Source organism: Neopsephotus bourkii, unplaced genomic scaffold, assembly GCF_033783945.1.
Source record: "Neopsephotus bourkii isolate Nb327-2 ecotype Australia unplaced genomic scaffold, CSIRO-AGI_Nbou_v1 NB_1768, whole genome shotgun sequence".
In the NCBI taxonomy this organism is placed as follows: Eukaryota; Metazoa; Chordata; class Aves; order Psittaciformes; family Psittacidae; genus Neopsephotus; species Neopsephotus bourkii.
Genome location: NW_026902242.1, coordinates 539728 through 567114, shown reverse-complemented (window position 1 = coordinate 567114; position 27387 = coordinate 539728). Strand labels below are relative to the sequence as shown.

Here is a 27387-nt window from a genome sequence, read left to right as displayed (position 1 = left end):
CATCCTGCAAAACAGTCTGAAGGTCACAGCACCCATCATAGCCTCATTCCTGGTGGATGAAAGAAGGTGGCATTACACAGGCTTTGTACATAGCTCTGCACAATTCATGGCTGTCTTTCCAAATCTCACTTAAGATCAGCCAGAGTGGCTGGTTTCAGCACATAACAATCTCTGCAGGTTTCACAATCTCTGATGGTTCCAAAGCTGTTGTCATGATGATGGATTATCCTAGGGTGTAGTTGTGTTGATACAACCATACACATCCTTCTCCTTCAGCAGAAGGCTGAACTAGAGAAAAGACGTATTAAAATTCTTCCTTGCGTCAAACACCAAGCACCATATCTTCACACCAGTCCTTTTTCAGATGCTGAGCATTTGTTGGTCAGGAAACAATGCTTTTTCTCAAATAATGAGAACATTTAGCACCTTGGGAGCAGAACATTTGACAAAGGAGCTCCCAGGTTATGTATCCTTTGTTGCCTTCTTGTTGCAGGAAAGAATAAAGCTTCTCTGCACCTTTCAAGCTGAAAGGCCTCGAGAGTGCTACCACCAGGTCTGCCCTGGACTTATTTGCAAGTGGGATGGCAGCCAGAGGTGGTGCCCTATAGGTGCTAGTAGCTGTGCTCACAAAGCTTTGCAGGTCTTTGCACATGGGTCTCAGGCCATTGTAGACCAGCTGGTGAAGCAGCAGCAGGCCTACTATTAGGGTTATAGCTACTGTTGTCCTGTGGGGCCTTGGGATCTATAGGAGAGATGTTTGTTCCTAGGTCAGACTTTTGGAGGAAGGAAATTAACTTGTTCCCTTTGCATGGCCATAAGCAGTCTGGCCAGGGCCAACTCTTTGGTCAAAGCTAGACCTTGGATGCTCCCTGCAGACACTCCTTGTAGCAAAGTAGTCATTCTCCACGAGCAGGAAAGCAGTCAAACAGTCAGTCTGTAGTGGCTTACAAGAGAAAGTTAAATACATATGGTCAGTATCCTAAGCACCTTATGGAAGTCCCCTTCAACAGTCCAACACATTGACAATTGGATACCTTCGATAAATCCATGTGTGAGGACCTGGGATATTGCTGCAGGGGCTACCAGCAAGCCTCAACCTTTGGGAAGAGCTTCACAAGCTGGATTGGCTCCTTGCATGGGAACAAAGTGCAATTACAATCACTATGTTTAATTTTAGATGACTCCCACTCCCACCCAGTCTGTTTGCTTAAGTCGGAGTGCAATTGACCAGAGAAGAACCAGAGACAAAGCGATTCCAATCTCAAAGGTGATTTCTTGCCAGGAGAGCGGAAAAGGGGGGCGGGAATAAAATCAGATACTTTGCACTAACAATCCAAGCCTGTGTACCGGGAGCAGAGGGGAATCCAGCTGCAGGCACTGCCCTCTCGTGGTACGGGATTAAAATCTCGCTCTTCCAGAAGCAGAGGATGACTGCTGCGAGCATCCCTGCTCCAGCCCAGCCCCAGCAAAGAGGGCCCCCTCGGGGAGCACTGAGCAGAAGTAGCCGTTAAATAGGAACTACAGATAAAGAGTATGCATAGTTGCATCTCTGCAATTAGATTATGGTTTATGCCTCTTCATGCAAAATCTATTAGGTTTTATCTTTCTAAAGACATTTTCATGCATCTTTCTGCCCTCTTGCTTGCACACCTTGCACATAGGAAGAGCCTGAAGTATTGTTTAGCTTCACAATGCTCCCACCTTCAATATCTGAGTGCTCAGAAATATCAGTGTAGTACTCCCACAGCCCCCAGGGGAGGCAAGATAACAAAAGCTGGCACACAAAGCCTACAGGCAGAACTTCCATTGATCGTGAATGTCCTCAGGAAGCAGCACACCATTCCCTCTGCACCCTCCTCTCCTCCTTGAGGCTCCTTTGCTGCTGCGAGACGCCTCTTTCTCTCATCACAGTCTCATGAATGGCTAAACCATCTCCTCCAAAAGCACTTTCCAAAAATACTCCGGCTTAGGCAGACACGGAGCATGGAAAATTTTAGCCCAAGCAGTTCCCGTTAATCACTGCTGTACAGGGATGAAAATGAAGCAAAGCAGCGGGAAGGGCAATCACAGGTTTAGCTATTTGGAGTGCTCACATGGGCTTGTGTATGTGTCCCTGCCTCCTGAAAATGTGGGATAGGAGAAGAGGGAACAATGAAACTTTACATACAGAGATCAGCCATTATTATCAGTCATGAAATGACACCAGCCTCATGGACCTTTCCTTGGAGCAAGTGTTTTCAGTGTTTCAGTGCCCAGCAGGTTTCTCTTTAGCCTGCCCCTCCAGCGACAATTCACGCTCTCAGCTAAGGCTTATCAAAAACCCCTTTCCCTAGGTCACAAAGTGAGATCTGAGCTGGGATTCCCAGAGAGGGAATCTTGCTAAATAGCCACAAAGCTCCTCAGTAGGGAACCTGATCTCAATACCCACAGCATTGAACCACACTCAGGCGTTCATGCACACACACATCCTCCCCGAGCACACAGGAGAGATTTCCCAAGCTAACATTTACACAGTTCTCCAGAGAACAATAAAGTTATATGAACTGTAGCAACCATTATTGGATGTTATAGCACTAGACCCAGCCCAGTGAGCTAATCTGAGACCTCGCCTTTCAACAAACATCAAATTCTCTTGTTATTCAGACACCTGCATTTCAGCCCTGTGATTCCCAAGGTTTGTGAATTGCATCACTCCTGTCACAAGCACCTCATCCTCATGCTGTCTAAAGCACATCGGATCCTTCTATCACCATCCTTCTTTTCACCAGCCTGTATTTTCCTCCTTCTGTGGAGGTATACACCATCTCACCCATAGTCACCATTGTATTTAAGAGTCTCCGGTGATGCAGCAAGACAAGCCTGCCATAGGAAGCCTGCAGTAGCAAAACAGACTTTCAGAGCTAGCAGAAGCCTTTGCACAGATTTTTGCCTACATAACAGCCTAGTTTGCAGCACTTATGCTATTTAATCCCACTTCAGCAGTCCAGGGAAGCAACGAAACACGTGTTTAAACCTAACTGTGTGCTTAGGCTGAGCTGGCTGCAGTGGGGCTGAGGGTGCGATTAGTATGAAGGATAGACAGTTGTGTTTTGATGGATCAACACTTTACGTTGAGTAGCTTATCGGCTTTCCTTTCTGCTATTGAAATATGTGCTGCACTCTTAAATCAACCTTTTCCGGGAAGGTAATTCCATATTATCAGTAAGTTTCCAATAGACATTATCCAACTCTCCTGCTGATACCGCAGGCTAGGATTTCTGCAGCGTCGTGACAGTACAAAAACTTCAGGCTTAGAAACATTACACTACCCCAGCAGAATGATGGATCTGCTTCCAGGGGGTGAATAATCCTCCAGCCAAACAAAACCCAGAGAACCTCTTTCAGTACCTTTATTTTCCTTTTCCACGTTATATTCTTCTAGCAACTCTTACATCTTTGTGAACTGATCCCAGCGCAGCTCTTCAACAGCCAAGCTTATTCTCCATGGGGTAAAACATCAGCAGAACACGCGACTCTGAGCCAGCGCCGAAACTGAACTGCTTCACAAAATGAAAGTAATACACAGTTGGTACCTTCCTAGTGAATTGAATTAACAATGTTAAAAATCAATAGTAACTTAACAATCCTATAAAAGTGTGAAATTAGCTCAGTGAAGGGAGCTGGCAAACCCTTTAAGTAAGGTTTTGTTGCCAAAACAAAAGTAGGTTAGAAATTATCAGCTTTCAAGGTACCTTAAATAGCATGGAGGAAGAATTGCACCCTTGCTCTTGGAATATTTAAGCTAAATCTGATCTTATTGGCTATTTTGGTGTTAAAATGTGCTACCCTTATCTTTTGAGAGAATTTGTGAAATGAAACAGTATCTAAGGAAGACCCGAGCACCCTCTCTTCTGAAGGTGTTTATCACGAATAGTGAGGACTGAGGCAAAATTCGTAAGTACTGATCTTTCCAAAGCAACAAAAGGCAGTTTGAAAACTGCATTGAAAATGTATTCAGGAAACTTGTTTTAATCCTTCACATGCTGAAAGGGATGAAAAAATAAGGACTTTAAAAAATACCCTTTCCTACTGCTTCAAATGAATTTAAGACCCTGGATAAACAGCGATGGAAATGATTTGGGGCTTACTTGAAATTCCCCCCCCCCCCCCTTCTTTTTCTTTGCAATTGCTGTTACCTTGCTACTTATTGCTAGCTCAAGCCCACAGCTGCAAAGAGGGCTTTTTGTTGTTGTTGTTTTCTGCTTTGTGAGCAGACCAGCTTGAATCCGGAGGGGAATTTCATGGCTGTGGCTGTCTCCCTGCCTCCGGAGTTGAGGAGTTCTATCCGTTCGATAAAAACAGTGGTGGAGCAGCTTGGTGTATTTGAATCTCAAACTAAAAACTAGCAACAATGAAAAACACCCCTTAGATTTCATAAAATCAACCAGATGCCTTAGAAGGGCAAATTTCTTGTTCCTCTTTAATTAAAAGGTAGAGCAAATAAAAACCTGGTTTTAATTAAACAGCAGGAATAGAAGATGTTATCTTCCCAAACCACTCCGCTGTGGTGAATTAACTTTTGCTGGTTTTCTTTCTTTCTTTCTTTTATTTTCTTTAAATCTGCTGCATCTCAATTTAAAGCCGGCACACAAAAAGAGAATTGAGTTTCTATGAGAATATTTATATGCTCCAAAGTAACAAAGCAGCAGCCCCTGAGTGGGTATAAACTGGCAGAGATTTGTACTGGCTTAGGTTAACACCAGGATGGGTTTTTAGAGTCAGTGGATGTTGACTGCCATGCTCAGCACTGACCCCGGTGCAAACATAGCAGCACACTTAGCTTTTGCTATACACACAGAGGGATATAGCTAATTTAATTGCAGCATTTAATCAATGCTGAATTTTCAATCGAGACCCAACAAACCATTTACTCTGGTCCCTCCAGGGCCGTCCTTCTGCCATCGATACCCTCATGGATGCAGGGTGCTGCTTTCACATTGCCACGCAGCAGCTCCTGGATTGCTGAGGAAAGACAGCATTGTACAGAGGCATCCCAAGCAGGGTTAAATCCTGGCTTTTCCCAACAGCGTGGTATCCCAAGCCAGGCCCAAGCCTGCTTGTAAAATAGTGCAGGTGTGTTTATTGTAATCATCTCTCACTAAAAAGAAACAGGTTCAGGGGGTTTAAATATAATTAGCATGAGCTACACTCCTGCCTTTAATCACTACCTTGCTGGTTAATATAATCAAGAAGGCAAACAAACAAGGATTAACTCCATTAAATTAAAAAAATATATATTCTACGGGGAAAGCCTGCAAAGGAATTTTGTTTTGGTGTTCTGCTACAGAGCATCCTTTTATTTCTGTGTTACAAGTCATCCTGAGCATAAAAATACTTGCCTTGGAGGAGACCTCTCCTTTCTCTGCCTCCCATAATGAAAAGCAAAAATACTACAGCCTTTATTTTTCTTTCACATTTGACATAACCCCAACGCTTTGTACTTTTGTGACATCTTTCACTAGAAGACTTCTCGCACTTAACAATATTTAATGGCATGTCAAGTGAAAGATAACATTTGAGTAACACACTTGCTGCTCTGATAGTACACCCAAAAGGATACATCGGATGTAAATACAGGTTTCGGGAACAAGACCTGGTATTCCCAAATGGTCAGGTCAGTATATTGCTGCAATTACTGCTTGTTTGGCAGCCGAGAAAACGCCTGAATCTGGAACAGAGTTTTGCCTGTTTGGCCACGGGGTATTTTGCAAATAACCTGTATCATGACATAGGAACCATTTCCCTATGAAATAACCATTTATTTCACATGGAAAGCTCCTTTCAAAGCACTCCTAAATACAGGAAACGCTCTTATCAGCGGAGATAGAGGCACAACGCTTTAAAGCAAGGCTTGCTGCGATCCTGAAGTTTCACGTTCACAAGGGGAAGCCCAGATAAATACAGGCACATGGATGTAAGACTGTTTGGATATGTACGTATTGAGTATCTCCTTACAGAGACAACAAATAGCCAATACACTCTCCCCCCTTTCCTACCTCCATTGTAAACCAGCCCTCAGGATCTTCCGTAGATGGATTTAACAGAACCCCTCCAGCTCCCCCTGAGAAGGGAAAGTCATTTCTACCAGCATGTTTATTGATACAGGATGTTAAGTACCTGCCCACCTGCCTTTTGCTTATAATAAAGACACATTTTGTGCAAATTCCATGGAATGCGGCGTGCCCAAGTTTAGAAGAAAACGGGAGATCGGCACAGTTACAGCAAGTGGGAGCTGCCACTGGGAGAAGTGCCTCTGAGAACCACAGCACCAACAGAATCTGAAGCATTTACAATCATTTCTCTTTAGTTATGAATTCCTTCCTACCCGTGCCAAGAAGCCCATGTAGAGTTAAAAGGAAAACAGGAACATACCCCAGTATTCTTCACCAGTTTGCAAATAAAACGCCTGTGCTTTCCACTAAGAAACTGCAAGAAGTAAAACATGAGAAGAAAATATTCCTCCCAAAACACTGCGTGTTAGAAACAGTGCTGCAGGAGTCAAAACAGGTTAAAAAGATGCTCGGCAGATAGCTGCAGCTAGCTGAGGGCATGAGCCTGGAAAGCATTACTGTTTGTGACAGTGAGCCCAGTCCTGCAGCCATTTATTTGCTGTGCTCTGGTTTATTTTCCTCTGAGCTACTAAGGGTGTGTAGTTAGAGTGAAAAAGCTCAGCGACATCCCTGTCACCCCGGTACGGCAGCTCACAGGGGTTTTAATACCCTGCATGTTCAGCACGGGATTAAGTGGGACCCTAAATAAAGCCAGGCTTAAATGTATCCCTCCACTAGGTCAAAGATGAAGTAACAACTTCAAAAATGTGCTGAGCGGCTTGAAAATCACAGCTTTTGCAAAGGAAATGTCAATCCTCTTTCCTATTTTCATTGTTGGTGTCGGGTAATTCCCAAAAACCTCGAATTCAATGTACCTGTGCTGAAAATAAATGCAATGTTTTCCTCCTATACTTCCAAAAGCCAAACACAGATTTTACCGCACACTAAAAATGTGCAATAAAAGCTGAAGTTACTTTTGTTTCTGGCCAATGGCGTTTTCTGATTTTTATGTTCTTAATTTTGGAACCAAAATAAAGGGAAAAATCTCCACCTTTTCCCAAGGAAAAAAAATAGCTTTGTTGAAAAAAACAAACAAACAAACAATTAAAACTCACCAACCATTTCTAATAGCAAGTGGGATGAGATACAAACCTGAGCAATGCAGAAACTCAGGTCTATGCTCTGTCTCTCTTATCATTTCTCGCATTGTCTAAGGAAGGCAGAGGCTATAGGAACCCAGACAGAGAGGTGACTTGAAACACATCTGTCCAGAGACAAATTCTACCAGAGGAAATTCTGTTTCACAGTCACGGCCGTACAAGCTGCATCTATTTTGTACTGTAAATGCATATTTCCAGGGAAAACTTAGACCCGTCAAGTAACAAAACATCAGTACGGTGAGAAGAAGGAATATTCACCCACTGCAACTTTCTGAAATGAAAATATATTAAAAATTCAAATAATACTCAAATTATAGGCTGATCACTTGAAATAAATTACAGCTATCACTGTGACATATGAATACATCATTTTCTATGGCTGCTCTTTGAAAGTGATTTCAGGTGTTTATGAGCTGCTTCTAGCAGCTCACAGAGGTGAAACTTCATTCCTGGGGCACTTTGGAGAGGAGGCATCACCTGTGGGGCTGGGAGGGTCAAAGCTTCTTGACTCATGTCCATCCCTACGGCACATCTGAACACAGGGCCAGCGGCACCGTTCTGCACCGCGCACTGAGCCAGATCTCCGTCTGCTGCGAATCAGTGCTGGAGGCGAGCAGCATGCCGTCCGCTCCTCCTCGGCTGCAAAACGAGAATGCAGAAAGAGCTCAGCAGGGGGGCAGCTGCCAAACGAACCTTTTTCTGCTCATTTTAACCCAACCTGCATTTGTTGAAATACAGGTGGGGTTTTTGCAGTGCACTTGCTGTTGAGCCCAGCGGTGTTTAGCAGCAGTGATTTCAACAGGAGCAGGGACAGAGTGCAAGCATTTCAAAGCTTCTGCTGTCCTAACACCTGCATAATCCCAAGGCTTTCCACAGAGTGGGACCAAAACCAGAAGGGACTTTCAAACAGGGAACAGGCATAGGAATGAAAGCAACTCCTTGGTACATTCGATCCTTCTTTAAGCAATGTCTTTCAGTCTCAAGAGCGAAGTGTTAATAGACCCATTCCTGCAGCTCCCTGGAGGATTATGCACTGCTAAAAACTAATGATTCACTGCAAGCCATGAGCTCTGAATGATGTGATCTGTATGGTGATAAAGGTACAAAGAACAGCAGCAGAGCCAGAGTTGGTTGCAACTTATTGCAGGAAGAACAGGGTTGCTTTGGAAATGGGGAAATCACAGGGCGATTGTCACCACTTGATGATGATGGGGACCAAAACACCCATTGGTAAGTTTTGAAGCATCAGGGTCGCTTCCCACTTCCAATCTTGTTTAACAAGCAGCTAGAATCAGGTGGAAGAATATAGCAACTAATAGTAATTTCTAGAGCTCTGGAAATTTGTGGAAACTGGGATAAAATAAGAGTCAGAGGAGAGGGGATAGTCATGCCCTTTATGTGCACATTGTTAGCAAGAACATGAGCATAAAACACTGAAACAAGCTCACTTGTCCCTCAAGACCATGACAGTGAAAGCAGATGGATGCATTCTTGTTGAGACTGAAATAAACCCACTAGGTCTTTTGCCACCTATTGCCTCTCCTCAACACCCTTCTAGGAAAATGTTCCTTTTTTAGAGCTTTCGAAAGTATTCTGCTGCTCTTGGTAACCTGATCAGTCACCACCTTCATCTGTGCCTCTAAGCAGAGAAAGGGAGAGTGAAAACAAGAAATAAAAAGCACATAAATATACAAAGGAATTAGTTAAATGTATTAACAATCCTGATTTTAAAAGCTGTATTGTGAGAAAAGAAAATATAGAAAATGTATAGGAAATGTAAAATATGTATTTTGGTAGACTGTAAAAGAGGGAATCAACAGGAGCCAAGGCAAATCCCTTTTCTATGTTTTTCTAGATGCTTAAAACGAAAGCTTTGTAAAGCACTTATTTGGGAGTGGGTGGTTGACCCCACCTTTTTCTTCCTCCCAAAGAAAAACCCAAGAAAACATAAATATTGTTTGAGTTAACTTAAACATCTTTTTTTCCTTTCATTCCTTAAACCAGAAAACAGTAGGGAAATAAATGTTGCGATCAAACATGACATTTCATTGTATCTGAAACAAAACGTTTCAGCTTTGGCTTGGGGTGAATTTTGCACTATTTAAAAACATAACATTTAACCAAATTTAGTTTCACAATATCTTGTTGAAATAAAAATATTTCCCTTCTAAAAATTGAGGAAAATGCCCAGCTTAAATTAGGGAAAAACCCACAGTTTTCAGTTAAATCTAGCATATATTCAACACCAACTCACAAGCAGTTTTTGTCAAACTGAAAAATGCGTATTTGGGGCACATCAGCTAAACATCTTCTGAGCTCTGTTTTGTGTTGAAGCTGCTACTCTGGGGCCCTGGTGTGTGCACTTTGGGTAGTTGGCTATTGCCACAGTTTGAACATTGATCTCATATCTGTCCTGCAGCTGAGAACAAGGCTGATTCATCCTAGGTGCGGTAGGAAGGCTCTGAGGAAAAGATATCTGCATTATGATGATTATAATTATTATCATTACTATTATTATTATTACTGTTATTATTACTGTTGTTGTTGCTATTATTATTATTGCCTGGGTGGTGCTGGTTTGGACATTCAAGTATCAAAAAAACAAACCACACCACAGGGAACAAAAAGCATCTCCTTTTGACTTTATATCCTGGGATTAAGCTATCATTTATTTGGCATTCCCATTCCCCACCATCTCAGCAGCTCTTGCTACACTTGAAAAGTTTGACTTTGCTCTATACGATCAATAGCTAAGAACAGCAGAAAGAGATGATCATCAACACAAGATCATAATATCTGCTTTGGCTCTTCGGTGGCTCTGAAAACGTGCAAGTATGGTTGGGGAGATGGAAAATAATATGAAACACTCACTAACAGCATGTAGAGTAGAAACTTAGAAAACCACTGTAGTCATTGACTCACAGATGGTCAAATGAACAACATGTTTCTATTCCTGTATTTAATTAAATCTTAATTATGCCACCAACAGGGTTCAAAACGGCATTATGAAACAGCTTGCATGAATACCAAAATACGATTGGCTGCCGAGACTTTGAACTTGTGTAATTATCTTCCCCCAAAAAGCCACACGTTGGGTCTATGAAGCCTCTTTGCCAAGCAGCCCATTGCACTACGGCACAAGATGAAAATATCAATTCATGCAGAATATGTTCTGTTCAAGATATGGAGCTGATAGATGGAGAGGCAGCTTTCAGATTACCAGTGCACCCAGATGAAAGATGCTGGGAGTTAGAGGGAGATTTTCCAAGCCTCCAGTGGGCTCTGGATCAGGCCCTTCTATGGAGGGCTTTGCCTCTTACCTTTGTTGGTCTGTAGATAAAATGGACCCATAATAGAATCAAGCAACTCTAATTTAATTCTTCCACCAGCTGATCACGTGAGTTAATGAAAAGCAGCTGCCCAAAATATTCCTTTGAATTGTCTTTTTTTGTTGTTGTTGAAAGAGGGCCCTTTATTGAAAAGAAAGATTTTGAAGGATCTTTCATTTTTCATGTGGCATCTAAAAAAAACCACCACCAACAACAACTGGTAAGTGTGTTTTCCCAAGAAGTTAAGCTTTTTGCAGTGCTTCCCAGAGCAGGGGGCTCAGAAGGCCCCTTTAAGGGAGCTCCATCCTCAATTCATCTCCCAGGCTCTTCTTCCACCTTTTAATGCCATTTCAAGCTCCTTTTCAACTTGCTGTTCAGAGCAGAGATCACCTGCCTCCTTCCCACTTACAAGCAGCTCATGGAAGAGCTATGCATCTGGAGGGCAAAAAAGCACAGTGGCCAAGGTGTGTCCGCGCTTCACGCCACAGGTTCAAGTTAAAAACACATGAGGCATTAACAAAACCCTTACCATTTTCAGCTTGTATGAAAGGCCTTCTAGTTGAGCAACATTTTCTTTGGTGGACATGCACAACACCTTGTTAAACACCCTCCGGCCTTCATCTGGAAAGACAGTTTTACTGTGCAGAAGGGGGAAAAGAAGGAAGATGAAGAGGTCATTGCACCATTGTATTTTATATTGTTTCTCATTGAGGTACTAAGATTTCTGTCGAAAAATCATTAGCAAAAGAGGTGATGCATTTCATGATGAGGTACATGAATTGCAGAGGTGGTCAGAGCAAATAAAGCAGAGAGGAAAGCTCTGTGTGGTTTACAAGATTCGGAATTTGTTGAGGATTAAATTTTCAGTGAAAATGATAATTCTGCACCAGTTTTAAATCTTACACATTTTTACCTCCTCCCACACACACACTTGGAGATAATTTTTAAAGATGAATTCAAATTTTGAATGAAAACAGACGCTTTTCAGCAAGATTTTTGCTAATGAAAAGAAGTCAGTTAGGGGAAGGGAACTAATTTCACTAGAAAGCTTTAACCTATTCAGACCTTTTATTTTGTCGAATCACCTGCATTCAGAAAAAAATTACCAAAACCCACAACTCTTCACTGAAAATACAAAGGTTCCTCAGAAAAATGGATAATGGGAAACATACTGGATGGAAGGAATTGTGGCTGGGAACCTTTCTGCCTATCTCAGAGGGGAGGTAGACCTCAAAACTCTCCAGACTTGTCATACACTGGGTGCTGGATGCGAGCAGGCATCCCCTATCAGGGTGCACCTGCCCAGGGATGGAGGCCACCCTGCCAACACCTTACTAAGCTAACAAAAGGCCTGGGAGAAGTGTGCCTGGAAGCCTTTGCTCCCTTGAATTTTCCTTTTAGAAATGAAATAGGACATAAACACACACTCAGTAGATGCCCAACAGTGCTACTGCTTCCTACAGAAACCCACCAGATTTGCCAAGAAAGACAATGCCTTTTCACACCCCTTACCCACGCTATTTGATTTCAGACCTAATTTGATTACCGATTCATCTTAAAAGGAGAGCAGAGATTTTTTTCGGGCTTTCCTTTTTTTTCCCCAGTGAGGCCTCACACTCCCTGAAATACCCAAAATCGCTGACACAGTGCGCTCCTCCAGGAATCCAGAGCCTTTCCCACTGAGTTACAAGCTGCCAAGGAGGCTATATTACAACAAAAGAAGTTTTTATATCCTCCTGTAGGCAGAATACTGGAAACTACCATGAAAAGTGCATTATCTGAACAGTATTTGTTGATGGTTAGAATCAGCTTATTTAGGAAATTTCCAGCTGATACATAAACACACCATGGAGAAGGACAGAGACAGCCACAGCGATGCAGGCAGTGTCTGAACCCTCTTGGCTCCAGTCCTGGGACTTAATATCTTAATAAGTTGTCATTATGAGTCACTGCAGCGAAGGAGCCAGGATTGCTCTTGTCACATTTGGTAAGTGGACTGAAATGCAGTCGCAGACTCTGCAGCAGCTGAAGATGGGGCTGGGAAGAACCATGGCAGGGCTATCATCATTTGCTAGGGATCTTGCAGAGAGGCATTGTTTAAAGGACTGAACAGTGAAAAAATGGGTAAAGTTGAAAAGATAAAAGAAAGAGGTAGGGAGTGACGAATTTCAGGCAAACTCAACACAGGTGTCTGGCCAAAGTACTCCAGCCTGCCATGAACAGGAGGTCAAAGCAATCAGACAGTCCCTTTTGGAATTAAACATCTGAATGTTTGATTAAATCAGTGAAGAGCACTAATGGCTCCCAGGAGGGAGCCTGATTTTCCACCGGATCAGTGGGATTTAGCCTGTCCCATATTTCCTCAGTTTTGCTCAAGAGAAGGCCTTTATACAAAGAAGTGCCCACAAATTCTGCCTCTCGGCACTTTCTGCACATAAAACTAACCTGTGAGATGAAATGCAAGTAGTCACAGCAAATAAGACAAGCACCAAATGTAATTATTGAGCAGCCCAGCTGATCAACCCAGAGCCTAAAAATCAGGGTGATGGATGCTTTTCTCTGTCTTTACATCACTGTCAAGGCAGGTTTTACAGGCTGAGTTACAGTCTAAGCACTGCCATGCACTGCATCCACTCTCTTAATTCCCTGAGCAGGAGAAAAGGAAAGATGCAGGGAGCTAGCAAATCTTCATCTCTCTGAAAGTGTTAGACTTCAATGATGAACTAAGTCTGCATTTACCCATAGTGCCAAAGAAAAGCAAATCTGAAAGCAACAGATTTCTCTTGGGGAAAGACAATGCATTTTACATACAGGTTTTGCAAGGTAAAAGCAAACTGTCAGAGCGACTTTGTAAGCAAAGTGTCTGTAAAAACAACACCTTCTGAGTCATCAGCTGAGATCCTTGTGCACGTATCTGCCAACTCCAGCAACAAAACCAGCTTTCGTGCTCTTGGGCGTGTTGGAGCTGCAGATTCTGGCCAGCTCTGGGAGGGGGAGCTCCATCCCCCTCTGGCTCCTGTCTTCCCAGGACACGTTATCCGAAATCCTCCCGTGGAGCCTGATTCCTGGCACGGACGTGGGAACAGGAAGGAGCCCTGCGAGATGTTCGGGTCCCAGCCCACGTCTTGCAAAGAAACACCAAGGCTGCCCAGACAAGGGAGCGGACTTTTCCCACCCCAAGCTCAGTGCTTTCATTTGAAACTTGCCATGAATTCAATTTCCTTGCCAAGATGTGGGGGTAAGAGGGGAGAGGATCTGTCATCACGGGTGCTCCCCACTACTCTTCTCACTGCTTCCTTCCTCTTTATTTTTCTTGAAGGAAAAAAAAAAAACAACACCAAAAACCAAAAAACCAAAAAAGCATTAAAAGAATCAGGAATTGTTTGATAGTATAACTAAAGAAATACATAAATATTCTCCACATCCTGATTTTCTCTGCTCTCTCTATCCCCTGTCTGCTGGCAGGGAGACCCTCCCAAAGGAAAAGCAAAAGGGAGCAAAGTAAAGCAATGAAAGAACTTATCCCCAGGAATATTTCTCTGGTTTTCCTTCTAAACTTAGGCAAGTTTTATGTGAGTATTTCAAAATGAGGACTTTGGTGGGGTTCCCTTCTTTTGACGAGGTAAGAAATAAAAAAACCCAAGAAGTAAATGTCCTTCCCCATTTATTTGTTCCCTGACCAAAATGTGGGGGATTGGAAAGAAAGTGGAAGTTTTACGCTGATTTCCAAGTTAAAAACATAGATGTAATGACATTTCATTGCTTCCTCCTTGCAACCTCTAAAAAAGGTGATCCCTATTTTTGCCCGAGATGCGTTTTCCAGCAAAAAATGAGTTAAAGAAAACAAATCTTATCAGTGACATGTTTTGATCCCCGCTATCCAACAGCCTCTTTATTCTTAACCCCAGAGATTTGTATCTAGGTCAAGTGTACGACCAATCGCCCTCCTCCCACGGCACAAGATTTAGCCTATCGCTACTCCAGTTCGAAATGCATTTTGCAAAACTCACTTTGGGTCAGTGATTAGACCGAGTTCAAGGCCAATTCATATTCCATATGAACCCGGTTGGTCCAGTCCTAGCAACAAGAGCCAGAATATCAAATATACGGCAAAACTGGCCTACTCCATGATATTTAAAACATATGGCACGACAACGTACCCAGCATTTCCACAGCTTCACGTGTGCGTGTTACTGATACGCCTTGCATTATAATGAAAATATTAGTACACGTTGGATTGCTGTCTCCCTCCCCCTTCCCTCCACATGGAAGGATTTCATCATATGTCTGCTCCAGTCTGATTTTGCTATTCATCTATGCTGAGTGCTTGACAGATGTTTGCTTGCAAATTTCTAAATCACTTTGCACCAGCCATGCTTTGCTTCTGCTGCATTCACCCCATCGCATATGGGGAGCAATGCCGCCTGCCCACTCCTGCCTCCTTCCCATTAAATGTGTACAGCAGCCAGAGATACAATGTTGGGAGAAAAAAACAGATATCCTATCTCATTCGTTTATGTTCATGGTCTCCTGCCACACAGCACAATGAAGATGCCAACGCAAGAGGTGCCCAACCTGGAAAGTTCCTGCATGAGGCTGACATCTGGGGATTAGGGCAGAGAGGAAGAGTCTGGAAACATCAGAGTTTAACTCTATTCCAGCTGAAATGAGCACAGTGGCTCTTCAGCATCGATGGGCTGAGCACATGTGACTTGTTGATTGACCCCAAAGTGCCACTGCAAATGCCTATTCTGCTGTTAGCAGGCTCAAATCACTACAAGACAGCAGACAAAAGTCATTTCCTTCAGGGTCCCGTGCATCTCTTCAATTGCTTCTATGTACCTTTGCCAGGGCAACATCAATCTTGAAGAGCTTTTGGGTTAAAACCTACTCCCACCCTTGTCCACAGAAGTATTTTTGTGCAAAGACGACTGTATTAAAAGAACAGTCACACTCTGGGGCTTTCAAAATTGTTGTATAAGAGAGGTCAGACTGAAGATTCATCTTTTGTAATACTTGCAGTAAGCACTGCTGCACATAGCCTTCTGCTTCCCCCCAAAGAAAACTTCATGTTTGTGAAAGCTTCCTTTGGGAAGTCCTCAGCTTCCCTAAAAACAAGTCATTTGCTTTCAACCAACTATCCCTTTGTTTCGTTTGCTTTCTGAATCAGTTTGTCAGTACGTGCTGCCATCAAAAAATTAGATCTCACTGAAAAATAAACCAAACACAACCAGGGAGCAACTCCAATTACGAAACATCACTGAGTCCTGGTTGCACAACATGCCGTGAGACGCTGACGTTCCTAGCTTTTAATTTAGGCTTTGCCTCGTAAGCTAGAAGGTATGTGTCCCACCAGTCCCGCCAAAGGTTCAGAAAGGGCTGTCTGTGCTTATGTACTGTTTAGGAAGCTTATGGCTCTTTATTAACCACCCTAACCCCCCAGTTCCCAAGGTGAGGCTGATCCAGTGCAAATCAGAGTCAATGGAAGTGTTTCCATCACCCATTTTTAGTGTAACAAAGCTCTTATCTGTTCTGCTCAGGTTTTTCCCTCTGATTAGGCAGAAAAAAGGGCTCTCCAGTGGAGAACATGGTTTTATGGAGGTGAGGTCTGAGTAAATGTGCACGAGTAGTTTGGTGCTAGCAAGGGGCTTCACGTGGGAATTAGATCACTTAACTGGAATTTGTCAGAAATGTCCCTTCTGCCGAGGCCTCAGAAAGCAGAGTGACTCTTTTTCCCAGTGACTAGGGAATACTTGGAAGTATTCCCCCAGTTTCACTGTGGATTTTACCTGTCCCCAGGACTTCACTGTGATTTTACATGAACAGGATTCTAAAGGGACCTTAAACTGGGGATCCCAGATCTTGAGTTGGGGATTCTTTTTAATCCCTCCCAAGTCCTTTCAGCAGTTAATGGATCATCTATCCTCCCTCCTGGATGTGAGATTGCTTTTGAAATTGATTGCATCTCCCGCTCTCTTCTCTACCATCCTGAAGAAAACCATTTATCAGACCCTTCCTTTTCCATCAGCTGAGCAATCCTGGGAGCCTTCAATGGCCTCCTTATCCCTATCCCAAAATAACTACGTCCAAATGACTGTAAAACTACAGAGGAACTGTGATAAAATCCCACCAGACACATCCATTGTCAGAGCCCATGGCAACTTCTACAGCTAGGTGCCTTCAACGTTAATTCTTTCTAAATGAAAGGTTGCTTAGTGTCATACTGAAAATTAAGCCTTTGAAGCCAGCACACAGCTCCCCAACCTATTATTGCTTTTTCAGATATACTTCACTAGAGCAAAATCCAACAGATGGTTCAGTCACGACTGCAAAAGCAATGGTTTCAGTGTCTTCCCCACATACGAAACGTAAGCCAGCTTATACAAAAGGATCTTCCAGCTCTATTTCCTCCATGTGTTATTTTTATGTATCTTCCAGGGAAAAGCAACTGGAGAATTTGAGTTTAATAAGTGTGGGATATGGGGCGCTATTAAGTCTTCAAAGCACAATCAAGCAATAGTGATGGATCAAAGGCCTACAGAAAACTTGCAAGAAATTATTGGCCCTTCAGGAGACTGAGCCACGACAAATGCCTACTGGATCTGTACTTCAGCCCCCTCGGGAGGGCAGAGTTATTAAAGGTCGTTGCAAAGCCTGCTGAGAGCAACATAAAGTTTTCTGCTGACTTTGCAAGTTGTGGATCAGACTCCAAGTCACCTGACTGAGTATATAGTGGAACCGACAGTAAACTTTAGCTTTGCCAAAAGCCCAAAAGAGAAGGAAATGAAACATCACAGTAGTATTGATGCCAGAAAAAAAAGTAAATCTCAAAGCTGAACTGATAATGAAAAAGCTGGGGAAGGCTCAGGCTGAGGACAGGTACGCTTTATAGCTCTTCTCCAGCAATTAAATGCAAGTTTAAAGAGAACTTGACCTAAAACACACAAAAATGCAATACTTTGTAATCCATCACAGGTTGCGATGCTCATCTTCATGGCAAAAAGAGTTACTGTGCAGTGTTATTGTTCTAATTCTAGGATTAGGTAACATAGAAGTTAGACCGTATTCAGCAGGCTGAAGCTGCTGCCCATGTCACCTCCTGAATCTGGGTGCTCCTGAAGGTTTGAGCACATGCATCAACCCCTTAATTTCAATGCAATGACTTCTACGCTTGAACTTTGTCATTCCCACAGAGACCAAAACATGCCACGGTGTGAAGAGTGGTGGGGCATACATAACATGCATCCATCCCCATAATGCGCTTTATAGCTTCACCAGAAGGAACATTTCTCAAGCCCACTTCTCATCTGTGGTGCTGGATGGAGGATGTGGGCAGCTGGGACAGAAAACTTGGTCCCAGCTTCTAACAGTACTGCCAGAGCACTGCTTCCCACCATCAAATCCCAACACAGCAAGGCTGAGGACAACATTGGGTAAGATATCCTTGCCCTGTGAAGAGCACCAGGGATGCAATACAGCAAAGCATCAGTGGACGTAGGGAAGGATACCCTGACTCTTGGATACAGCAGGCTTGGGAGGTTAAAATACCTGCTGCTTGACCTAAACATGCATCTTCCTTGACACTACATATGCAAATCCACAGAGGCTTTGTTGGAATGCTCTTCCTGTGCCTCTGAGGGGTGCAGCTGTTTTCCTGATAACTTCATTTCCAGTTCTTCAGCTACTACACACATGTTGCTTTATGCCAGCTTTAGTGTCGGTACAGTATTCTGTTTACAACCAGGTCTACATGAAGACTTGTGCTATTGTTCACTGAACGACAATATGGTCTACATAGGTAAAGGCTGTTACTCTTGAGAAAAGAGCCAAATTAACTTACTACTTTTGGAATAAAAATCCAAACCAAATGATACCAATTTGCAAATTTTTATGATTGCTTCATTTAAATTCAACCAATTTTAAATTCTGAGTATTTGGGGCTTTTTTACCTTATCATTTTGAAAGAAACGAGGCTTTCCTGCTTTTTCTCACCAGATCTCATTAGGAATGTCAGAAACCTGGTTTCCCTGGATTTGCTGAGAGTCCCACGAGTGGAACTTGGTCCAGTTGAGTCTTTAACAAAGCTGTCTTTTCTTCTCAGATTTTATTCAGGTGTCTGAGTTACACAGGTGTTGGTAAAGACAAAGAGAAAAGAAAAAGATTTATTCAGTCTAAGAAAAATCATTTCCTCTCAGCTATTCAGCGATCATTTATTTATTAAATGGAAGGACTTAAATCTTCCAGCATTGAATTAAAGACCAAAGTGAAACCAGACCAGGTGATAACCAAGTAATTTAGGCAGAGGGTATTAGCCCATTGTTGCAGCAGAACTTAAAGGGAGGCACTGTCTTTGTGTGTTCACTTTACTGGTGGCCAGGCAACCCAAGATGTGGCAAGGCCTATCCTGCTCAGCAGCCATGGTCTATCAGGGATGTCCAAAGCAAGAAACAAGGTCAGTAGGCAGCTGGGCAGAGGTAAGGAGTCAGAGTGAGGGTGCCTGGTTTTCCAAAATAAATCGTATTTTCCTAGGAATGATGGTCTGTTTCACAAAACAGTTTTCCCTAAGTAATGAATTCTGTCAGGTTTTTCTTCATCTCCCTGGCCAGAAGTTTACCAGTCACCCAGGGGCTCTCCAAGGTGATACTCCTTCCCTCTTCTAGGACACCGAAAGACATAAAGGCAAGACACAAAGGACCTAAACCAACTCACTACTCGGTTGAAATCCAAGGGATCTTCACCATGTCCCACCTTCCTACTAAGACACTAAACCACCAAAGATATTAAAGAGCACCATCAAGCTTCAAACAGCATGAACCACAGCTCTCCTGGGGCTACTGGTTAGTCCCGTATTCTTCAAACAGAAAAGCAATGCAGGCTGGGTGCGAGGGTGCTGTATTTTGTCTTACTGCTGTGGGAACATCAGTAATGCCTGAAGTCCCACAGGGAGCATAGAGATGCAAAAGGCAGGACCTTTCACTGGGAACCATGATGCGTGAACCAACCATGACCTGTTGTTCAGCAGCAACCCAGCCAGCCAGCCCATTGGTGTTATGGTGGTTAGATTCTAGAGGTACCCTCAACAGTTAAAACTTAGTAAAGGTTCAGGGCAATGAACTCCTGTGCCCAACAGGAGCACTTTTCACAGTGGGATCCCAGAAACAATCCCTGGCACTTCATTGGAAGCAGTTAATTTTCAGGAGATAGAGAAGCTGTCAAAGCAGTGCTCAAAACCTGAAGCCAGACTTGATGTTGTTTTGAATGTATCTCCCTTGAAGTGGGTGTTGCAGTCCAAAAGGCTGAATAGAAGTCTGACCCTTCCCCACAGTGCCTGAATGCTGTTGGAATAGTCAGGCTGGTTTTGGATACTCCTTGACACTGATGGGAAACCCTTCTTTCCCCTTTTAACTAGGCTAGAAATAGGGGAGGAAAAGGCAAGGAGCACAAATTATTTCACATGCTTTGATTTTCTAGTTCATGAAACAATATTTTCGTTTTCCTAGCCCAGGTTTTAAGCTACAGTTACTACTGCTGCAGCCACAATTAATATTTCACCTTCCAAAAAGAAGTGGGGGAAGAAAAATCTCTCTTCTCTGTGGATTCCCAGAGAGATATTCCACTCTGATCTGCAATTAGTGGTGGCCTTGAGTAAATGATCTAAAATAGAAATGTTGTTTTTGGAATCACGGTAGCTACTACTTTTTACTCCTCCCACATGCCAGTTCTTCTATTTGCTTTGCTCTGTGATTAAAAATAGAAGCCACAATTGCAAAGCCATTGCCTTTTGGTTTCTTCCTACAGCAGGACACACACTGTCTTTCCAATGCTATTGACATGAGAAATTACACAGATTTCTAATCTTGACAGCAATCAGCAATCAGACCTGAAACACTGCACCCAGCATTCAAGGCAGAACTGTACCTGGTCTAAATTATCCCTGTCCTACTGACAATGGAGTTTGGATGACCAGGAGACTTGAACTGGTCCTCTGATTGCTTAGTGCTTGAGACCCTGATCCAAAACCCATTGAAGCCACTGAAGTTCTCTCTTTTTATTTCAGAGGGGTTTCAAATCGGAAATTCAGGTGTGTATTTAGCAAATACATGATTTTGAACACCTATGTCCTACAGAAGTTATTAGGGCTCAGATGCACCTCTCTTCTCCAAGGTACATTTCAGTGCTGTGCAGAATCCCAGCCTCAACTGGAAAAGCTGTGGATTATAGCGTGTCTTCACCATCTGACTTGCCATAGGATTGCTTTTGAAAGTTATGGTTTGCATTTATCATTATTGCACTGTAGAGGGTTTGTTCTGACATTCTACACAGAAAAGAAGGTAAGCTCTGGAAAAACGGCCCTTGCAATTCACAACTTGCTTGGTCAAATCTTGGGTGGAACTGCCCAATTCATACAGAAGGTGGACAAAGTGCCTCTGGGGTTTCTGCAGGGAAAAATCTCCAGGTTATTCCCTTCTCTTTGTTGTCATTCACCTGCAAAGTCTTTCCTAGAAAGGTTCATGTTTTCAACCTCCAGCCCAAAGCTGAGGAAACCAGATGGATCCCTCAAACCAGGGAGAGAGCTGCCACCTTGCTCTGCACAGGGCAGGCATCAGCACACCCAGCTGCTCCAGCAATGCCTTTGCAAATCAAAAGCACGCCTTGACCTTGACTGCATTTATTGGTAGGATTAGCAAGCAATAGGACTTGCTGTCCCCGGGTCAGCCTCTCCTTTGCTTATGTCTGCTGCTCTGAGGGTTTATAACCGAGGAAGCATAAAGGAAGAGCGGGCACATCAGCTGGTAACAGTTCAGAAACAGATGTACATTCCTGCACAGAACTCCAGTGTTAGCGTATCCAATTACTTTGAAACCGTGCTCCACTCCAACTGTCTTATCCCTAAAGCCTCACTCTCCTTACCTCCTGCCTCTTATCTGCGTTGCTCACTCACTGCTCCTTTGCTTTTGATTATAAACTTGTCACTGCAGGGTGAATGCTTTGGGGAACATCCGCCTGCCGTGTCTGGCTGCTGCCGCAGCGCAATGCAAGGAATAAGGAAACAAAGCCCACAAAGCAGAACTGCAAGGCAAAATGTGACTGCCTTTGCAAAGACAGCATGTGGAAGTGGATATTCAGTGGTGGCTGCAAAAGCACCGAAGAATTATCACCTAAACATACTGAACGCAAGGGAGGAAGGGAGGATATAATCGGCTTAATTAAACCTGGCTATACTAGAGGCTATTCACTGCTGGGCGCTGTTTGCGCTTGCGACATTTATGAAAGAGCAAATGATGCTTTTCTCTATAGCAGTAGGTAGAGAGGAGGAGGAGGAAAGCAGTAAGGTCAACAGTATCTTTCTTCTTTCAGCGTGCTCCTGACAACCCCCCTTGACAGAGCATGTTGAAATCCTATCACCTTTACTGACACGGCACTCGACCCTTCCCCAATTCCTACTGTGGGCAGAGGAAAGGAGTGGCAGAAATCCAAACATCCTCCTCCACAGTGCAGAGGGACTGAAAGGTGATTTTCTGCCCAAGCTGTGCCAGGGGACAACTGGACAACAGGCTCCCTACGGACAATAATCACTACCCCCAAAAGCCAGGTCTGTGCTCATTGCTCCCTGCTAACAAGGGATTTTAGCAGCCTGGTAATGGCAGTGGAAAATCAGCAGCAGCATCACAGTGGATGTCACATTTAAACAGGGCATTAAGACTTTCACCAGAATGATTTTTCTTATTGCAGTTTATGATTTCATGACGTCTTTCCCACCCTGCTGTGGAAGGATGCACCCACCCCATCCTTTGCCAGCGGTACCTTCATACCGCCTGCCTCCCCCACAAGCCTCTCAAAGCTCCCTTTTCCGTCAGGAAAGCCAGATCACATTTCAGCCGGGGCTGCACACATGTAGACCGTGCCTTTGGTCTGCTCCAAGGGAAGATACTTGCAGTATTGTCAACACTGTACTCGGCTCTGGCACTAGGTACTGCTAAGGACTCGGTGGCTGTAAAGAATACACACATACACAGCAGCTCTGGACCTGGTGTTTGTTAGAGTTGGGTTTACAGACTTCATAATTATGACACAGACAAGTTTCATCGTAAATTCCCCCAGTGAAGCCTGTCTGATACTGAAAAGCTTTGCACATTTAGAGGTTGCACACAGCAACAGTCCCCATAGGGAGAAACCTTGCCTCGCTTTTTTGTGCACTCTTGAGTCTCGTTCACAGAAGCCAGGCAGGGGGCTGGGGTTGTTCATTTAGTTAATATCACTACGGTGTGTAGAGTGAGGGGGCTGCTCTGCCATGGAAGCCTGCTCCTGCTCTGCACCGTGCACCCCAGAATGACATGGCCAAAAGCACCCAGAGCTAAGTGCATCACTAAGTGACTGCATCCTCCATGGCTCCAGCATGACGCTAAGCTGCACCCATCCCTGGTTGCACTTGTATGGGATAGGCACAGTGGTTATCACAAAGGTAAAATGTCAATGTCAGGTGAGAACTGGGTGTTTTGGGATACAGCCACACACTCCGCCCCCAAAAACCCTCTGTCCTCAACCCCTGGAAGAGCTAAGTCCCACCCCATGGAAACACCTCACTGCCTGGGAAATCAAGCCCTGCATTTAGTGGTCATGTTAGGGCAAAAGGAAGAGGCATAATAAACATTATTAGCACGCATATCAGCAGGGCAGGGGGAGACGAGGCAGCAATGAGCAGCTCTGCTTCTCTTGCAAGCTCAGGTCTCCTCCCTTGCTCCTGGTGCTCTCAAACAGCCCGAAACACTGCCCTGCTCCCCCCCAAGCAGCTTTTTGCAGACACAGATAGCAACTTTGGCAGCATATTCCTGGTGTTCATCCCCATGACACAGCTGCCTTCCCTTATTGCACACACCCTTGCAAATCCACATCAGCTTACCCCCATAAACACGGAAAAGCCAGTGCCATTCAGAAGGAAACTGCTGGGGAAACTACACTCTTTGCAGAAGGAAAACAGAGATGCCCCTTTGGTCTTTGGTGATGGCTCCTTTTACTACTAGAAAATGACCTCATGCACTAAGAGGAGGCTTCCAAGTACCTCAAATACAAATCAAATACCCCTGACGAGGGCTGTTCAGTTCTCTGAGGCACAGCTCCACATCAGCACCACGATGGACAGCAGTTTATTTCACTTAGAGGACAGGTGAGGGTAAACTCAGGTTTCTCCAGTATAAACCACCCTAACCCAGCCAAGGATGGCATCTGCTTCAGGTCCATAGGGCTGGTAGATGCCATCCCAGCCCCCTGTACTCATGGACCTCCAGGTTGCAGATGCAAAGTAGTCGCCAACCCTTGGCTCCAGCTGCCAGGCCCAATCCCTTCTGGAAGCCGGGCTTTGGGGTGGGAGAGGCACCCGTTTGGAGTTGCCAGGGTCTTAAATTGGATTAAAAGTCTATTTGCAGAACGGCCTCGCTTTCCGACTTCTGTGCTGCACCTGAAAACCTTTCCTTTTGAAAGCAAACACAGGCTCTCCCCAGGGGCTGCCTGGGGAAGTCTTTCCACTATAAACATTACCTACCAGGAGTGGAGTCAGCCCCAGGCGAGCCAAGAATTCCTTCTCCTACCAAGGAACACTTTCCAATCAAACCAGACATTATTTTTTCCATTAATGAGTGTTGATGCCTACTGGAAAACTTTGCAAAGAAATCCGCTCCAAACGAATGCTTCGGATACAACATCTACATTTTACGAGTTTGCTTTTGCCTTATTTTTATTATTATTGTTTTATTTCATTTTCCTGCTCCCTACTGAAAACATGATCTTTGCCGCTCAGGAATGCATCTGTTCCTGCAATTTCGGCTCTAACTGAAATCAGAGGTCCAAAACCGATTTTGCACTGCCTTAGCTCCACGGAAGCAAGCAGAGTTTCCCTGCGTTTTCCCCTGGTGTGATGAAGAGGAAAAAGAGATCTGCTGTCTTCTGTTTGATGCATCAGAAATCCTGGAGCTGCTACCATGAGTTTTATGTGCTGGGATACCACAATTTCAACAGCAAGATATTCCGGAGGAAAGGACATTCTCCTGCCTACCTACCTCTGCTCTTGCTTCCCCAAAATGTACTATCTAGTGTTTGACAGGAGGTGAAAAAAAGCAGGGAGAAAAATAGGCTGTATAGCCATGGTGTACTCTCCATCAGGTTCACTGTCAACTATTAGCTGCTTTCCCAATGACCTGTATTTGTGTTAGTCCAGGAGGGTCTTTCTGTGTTCCCCCACAAGTAAGGGAGCTCAAAACTCCACCCTTCCCGCAGCTCTTTGTGCCCCAGGGGACTTCTGCCACCCTGAGGTCACCCCATGGGTCCCCATCTCTGCAGGGCGGTTGAGAAGCAGGGTGCAAGACACCCCCCCAGCACCAAGGGTGCAAAATATAGGGTATGATGGGGCTTCATAAGCCCTGCACACCCTGATCTGGGGAAGGTACCAGGGCAGCCTGGCTACGGAGATGGAGCCCATGGGTGGAGACGGAGCCTGTAAGTGCTCAGCACCCCAAAAGAGCCCCTGGCAGGGCCGTTACCCTAAAGGGGTGCCCAAATCCAGCACCTATGGGGAGGGGGGAGGGTGGTCTCTGGTTATCTTTTATTCGAGGTGCAGTCCCAAGATTTAAGTGTAACATAAAACTGTGAAAGTTTAGCAGGGGAAAAAGCTTTCCTCCCACTGACCTGGCCGGCCAATCAGAAGGGAGCCCTGCACCTCCCTCACTTCTGACAACTATTTAGCAACTGAGCTCAGCTAAAGTTTCCAAAAAGTTGGAATAACTTCCTCTCTCTCCAAGACCTCAAGTTTTTTTGCACAACCCTGGTCCTTGAAATAAGAACCCTTCAAGCAACCTGGAAAACGTTTGGTCAGCACAAAAAAAAAAAAGCAAAACCAAAAAAGCCCTCCTGTTTTTCCAAAGGATCTGTCTCAGGAATTTAAAGCACATTTAAGACACACACACACACACTCACATAACATAAAGGAGGGGGGGAAAAGCTCTTCCCCTCCCCTTCTTGCAGAAAGCATGGAAGAAAGCTCCAGTTCTCCTGTTTCCCCTGTGGATAGCTTGGGGACCAGTGAAGAGGAGCTGGAAAGACAGCCAAAGAGATTTGGCAGGAAGAGAAGATACAGTAAGAAGTCCAGCGAAGATGGCAGCCCTAACCCAGGGAAGAGGGGGAAAAAGTCCAGCCCCAGCTCCCAGTCTTATGAGGAACTGCAGAGCCAGAGGATCCTGGCTAATGTCAGAGAGAGGCAGAGGACTCAGTCGCTCAATGAAGCTTTTGCCGCCTTGAGGAAAATCATCCCCACTTTGCCCTCTGACAAACTCAGTAAAATCCAGACCCTCAAGCTGGCAGCACGGTATATAGACTTCCTCTACCAGGTGCTACAGAGCGACGAGATGGACAGTAAGATGACGAGCTGTAGTTACGTGGCTCACGAGAGGCTGAGTTATGCCTTCTCCGTATGGAGGATGGAAGGAGCGTGGTCCATGTCGGCCTCCCACTAGCCACCGCCCGGGTCAGGCAAGTCCAGCTGCCGAAAGGGTAGGTACTGATTTCTCTTCTCCTGAATGATGCTCTGTGTTCATCATGGGATGGGGTTGCCCGTGGCTCACTGAGCAGCCCGGCTTTACTGCAGGGATTGGTCCTGCCTGGGAAGAAGTGGCACAACTCGGTAGGGAGTTGGGATGCTGCTGGGCAAGGGGTTGGGGGCCACTGACCTGGAGGTGAGATAGGTTGTGCTTGGCTCCCTTCTGCTCCCCCGTGCCTGGAAGAATTCAAACTAAAAGGAACTTCCATTCATGCAAAAATGAGATATATCCCATTTTAAAAAAGAAATAAGAATAGAAATCAGCATGATTCTATTCTGCAGGAATGGGGGAACAGAGAGAGAGCTAGCTGACGAGGAATAGGGTGTGTGTGTGGGGGGGGGAAAGTGCTGCGGCATGAGATTTGCCAGAAAGCGCTGCTTCGGGGAAAGGTTTTAAGAGAGGAAAAGGCAATCAGTACAACAGGCTGACAGCGGGATCTGAAACAGCTGCCACCCCAGCCCCAAAAACCCCAGTGCCAAGGCAGCAGTCCTGGGGCGGCCGCATCCTCTCCCTGTTGGGGAGTCTGCAGGATGTAAGTGGGGTTCAGTGGCATGTTCAGCCCAGGTTCTGTTTCTTCTAAAAGAAATAGGCAGCAGATGTCGGCTGCAAGCCCAGGCTGTGCCCCTTCCCCCCCCTACACACACAGTAAAAAGCAAACAAAGATAGAAGAAACTTAGCCAGATTTTCCTATTTCTTCAGTTTCCCTTCCCCAAAGTACCGGTAAAGCAAAGGCTGTTGTTGGAGGTAGTGTCTTATTTACTCTTTAACACTAAACTCTTCCTCATAGTTCTCCGTTAGCAGAAAACTACTTCCTCTTAAGTTGCCTTTGTAATATTTGGGGAAGGAGGAATAAACAGCAAGAAAGGCAAATAAAAGGCCTTTAATAACACCCTCATCTCAAGCCAATTAAGCTGAGCAGCTCTGCGTTGTGTCAGCTGGAGTTTGCATGCGCTGGTCACTCTCTGGGGCTTGCTACATAAAGCAGAGTCCATGAACCCATATCACTAAGCTCCAAGAGAGAAATTTGCAGCCCTCCCATCACGCCACGCATGATGTAAAGTGAATTAATTTCATCATGCAGAGAATCGGCTACTTAAAGGTGAAAATCGAGTTTATCCCAGCCCATTGGCCAGGCTCTTTTAAAGGCGCAAATCCATCTTTGTTTTAGCAGCAATAAACGGCCCGTTTAAGTTAAAACCCAACCGTGGGGCAACTGCAGCAC

General features: G+C 44.5%; 1 protein-coding gene and 1 long non-coding RNA gene across 2 annotated transcripts in view; one reads left to right on the top strand and one right to left on the bottom strand.

Moving 5' to 3' along the window:
• LOC133225977 (uncharacterized) overlaps nucleotides 1-27387 on the bottom strand; it is a 53209-nt gene that overhangs the window by 7091 nt on the left and 18731 nt on the right. The gene's annotated exons all lie outside the window — the stretch shown is intronic.
• The window catches only part of TWIST2 (twist family bHLH transcription factor 2), a 35716-nt gene continuing 33637 nt past the window's right edge, over nucleotides 25309-27387 (top strand). The window contains exon 1 of the mRNA XM_061378979.1: nucleotides 25309-26118. Coding sequence (XP_061234963.1) covers nucleotides 25599-26081 — 483 coding nt within the window. The 5' untranslated portion in view covers nucleotides 25309-25598 and the 3' untranslated portion in view covers nucleotides 26082-26118. The remainder of the gene's footprint in view (nucleotides 26119-27387) is intronic.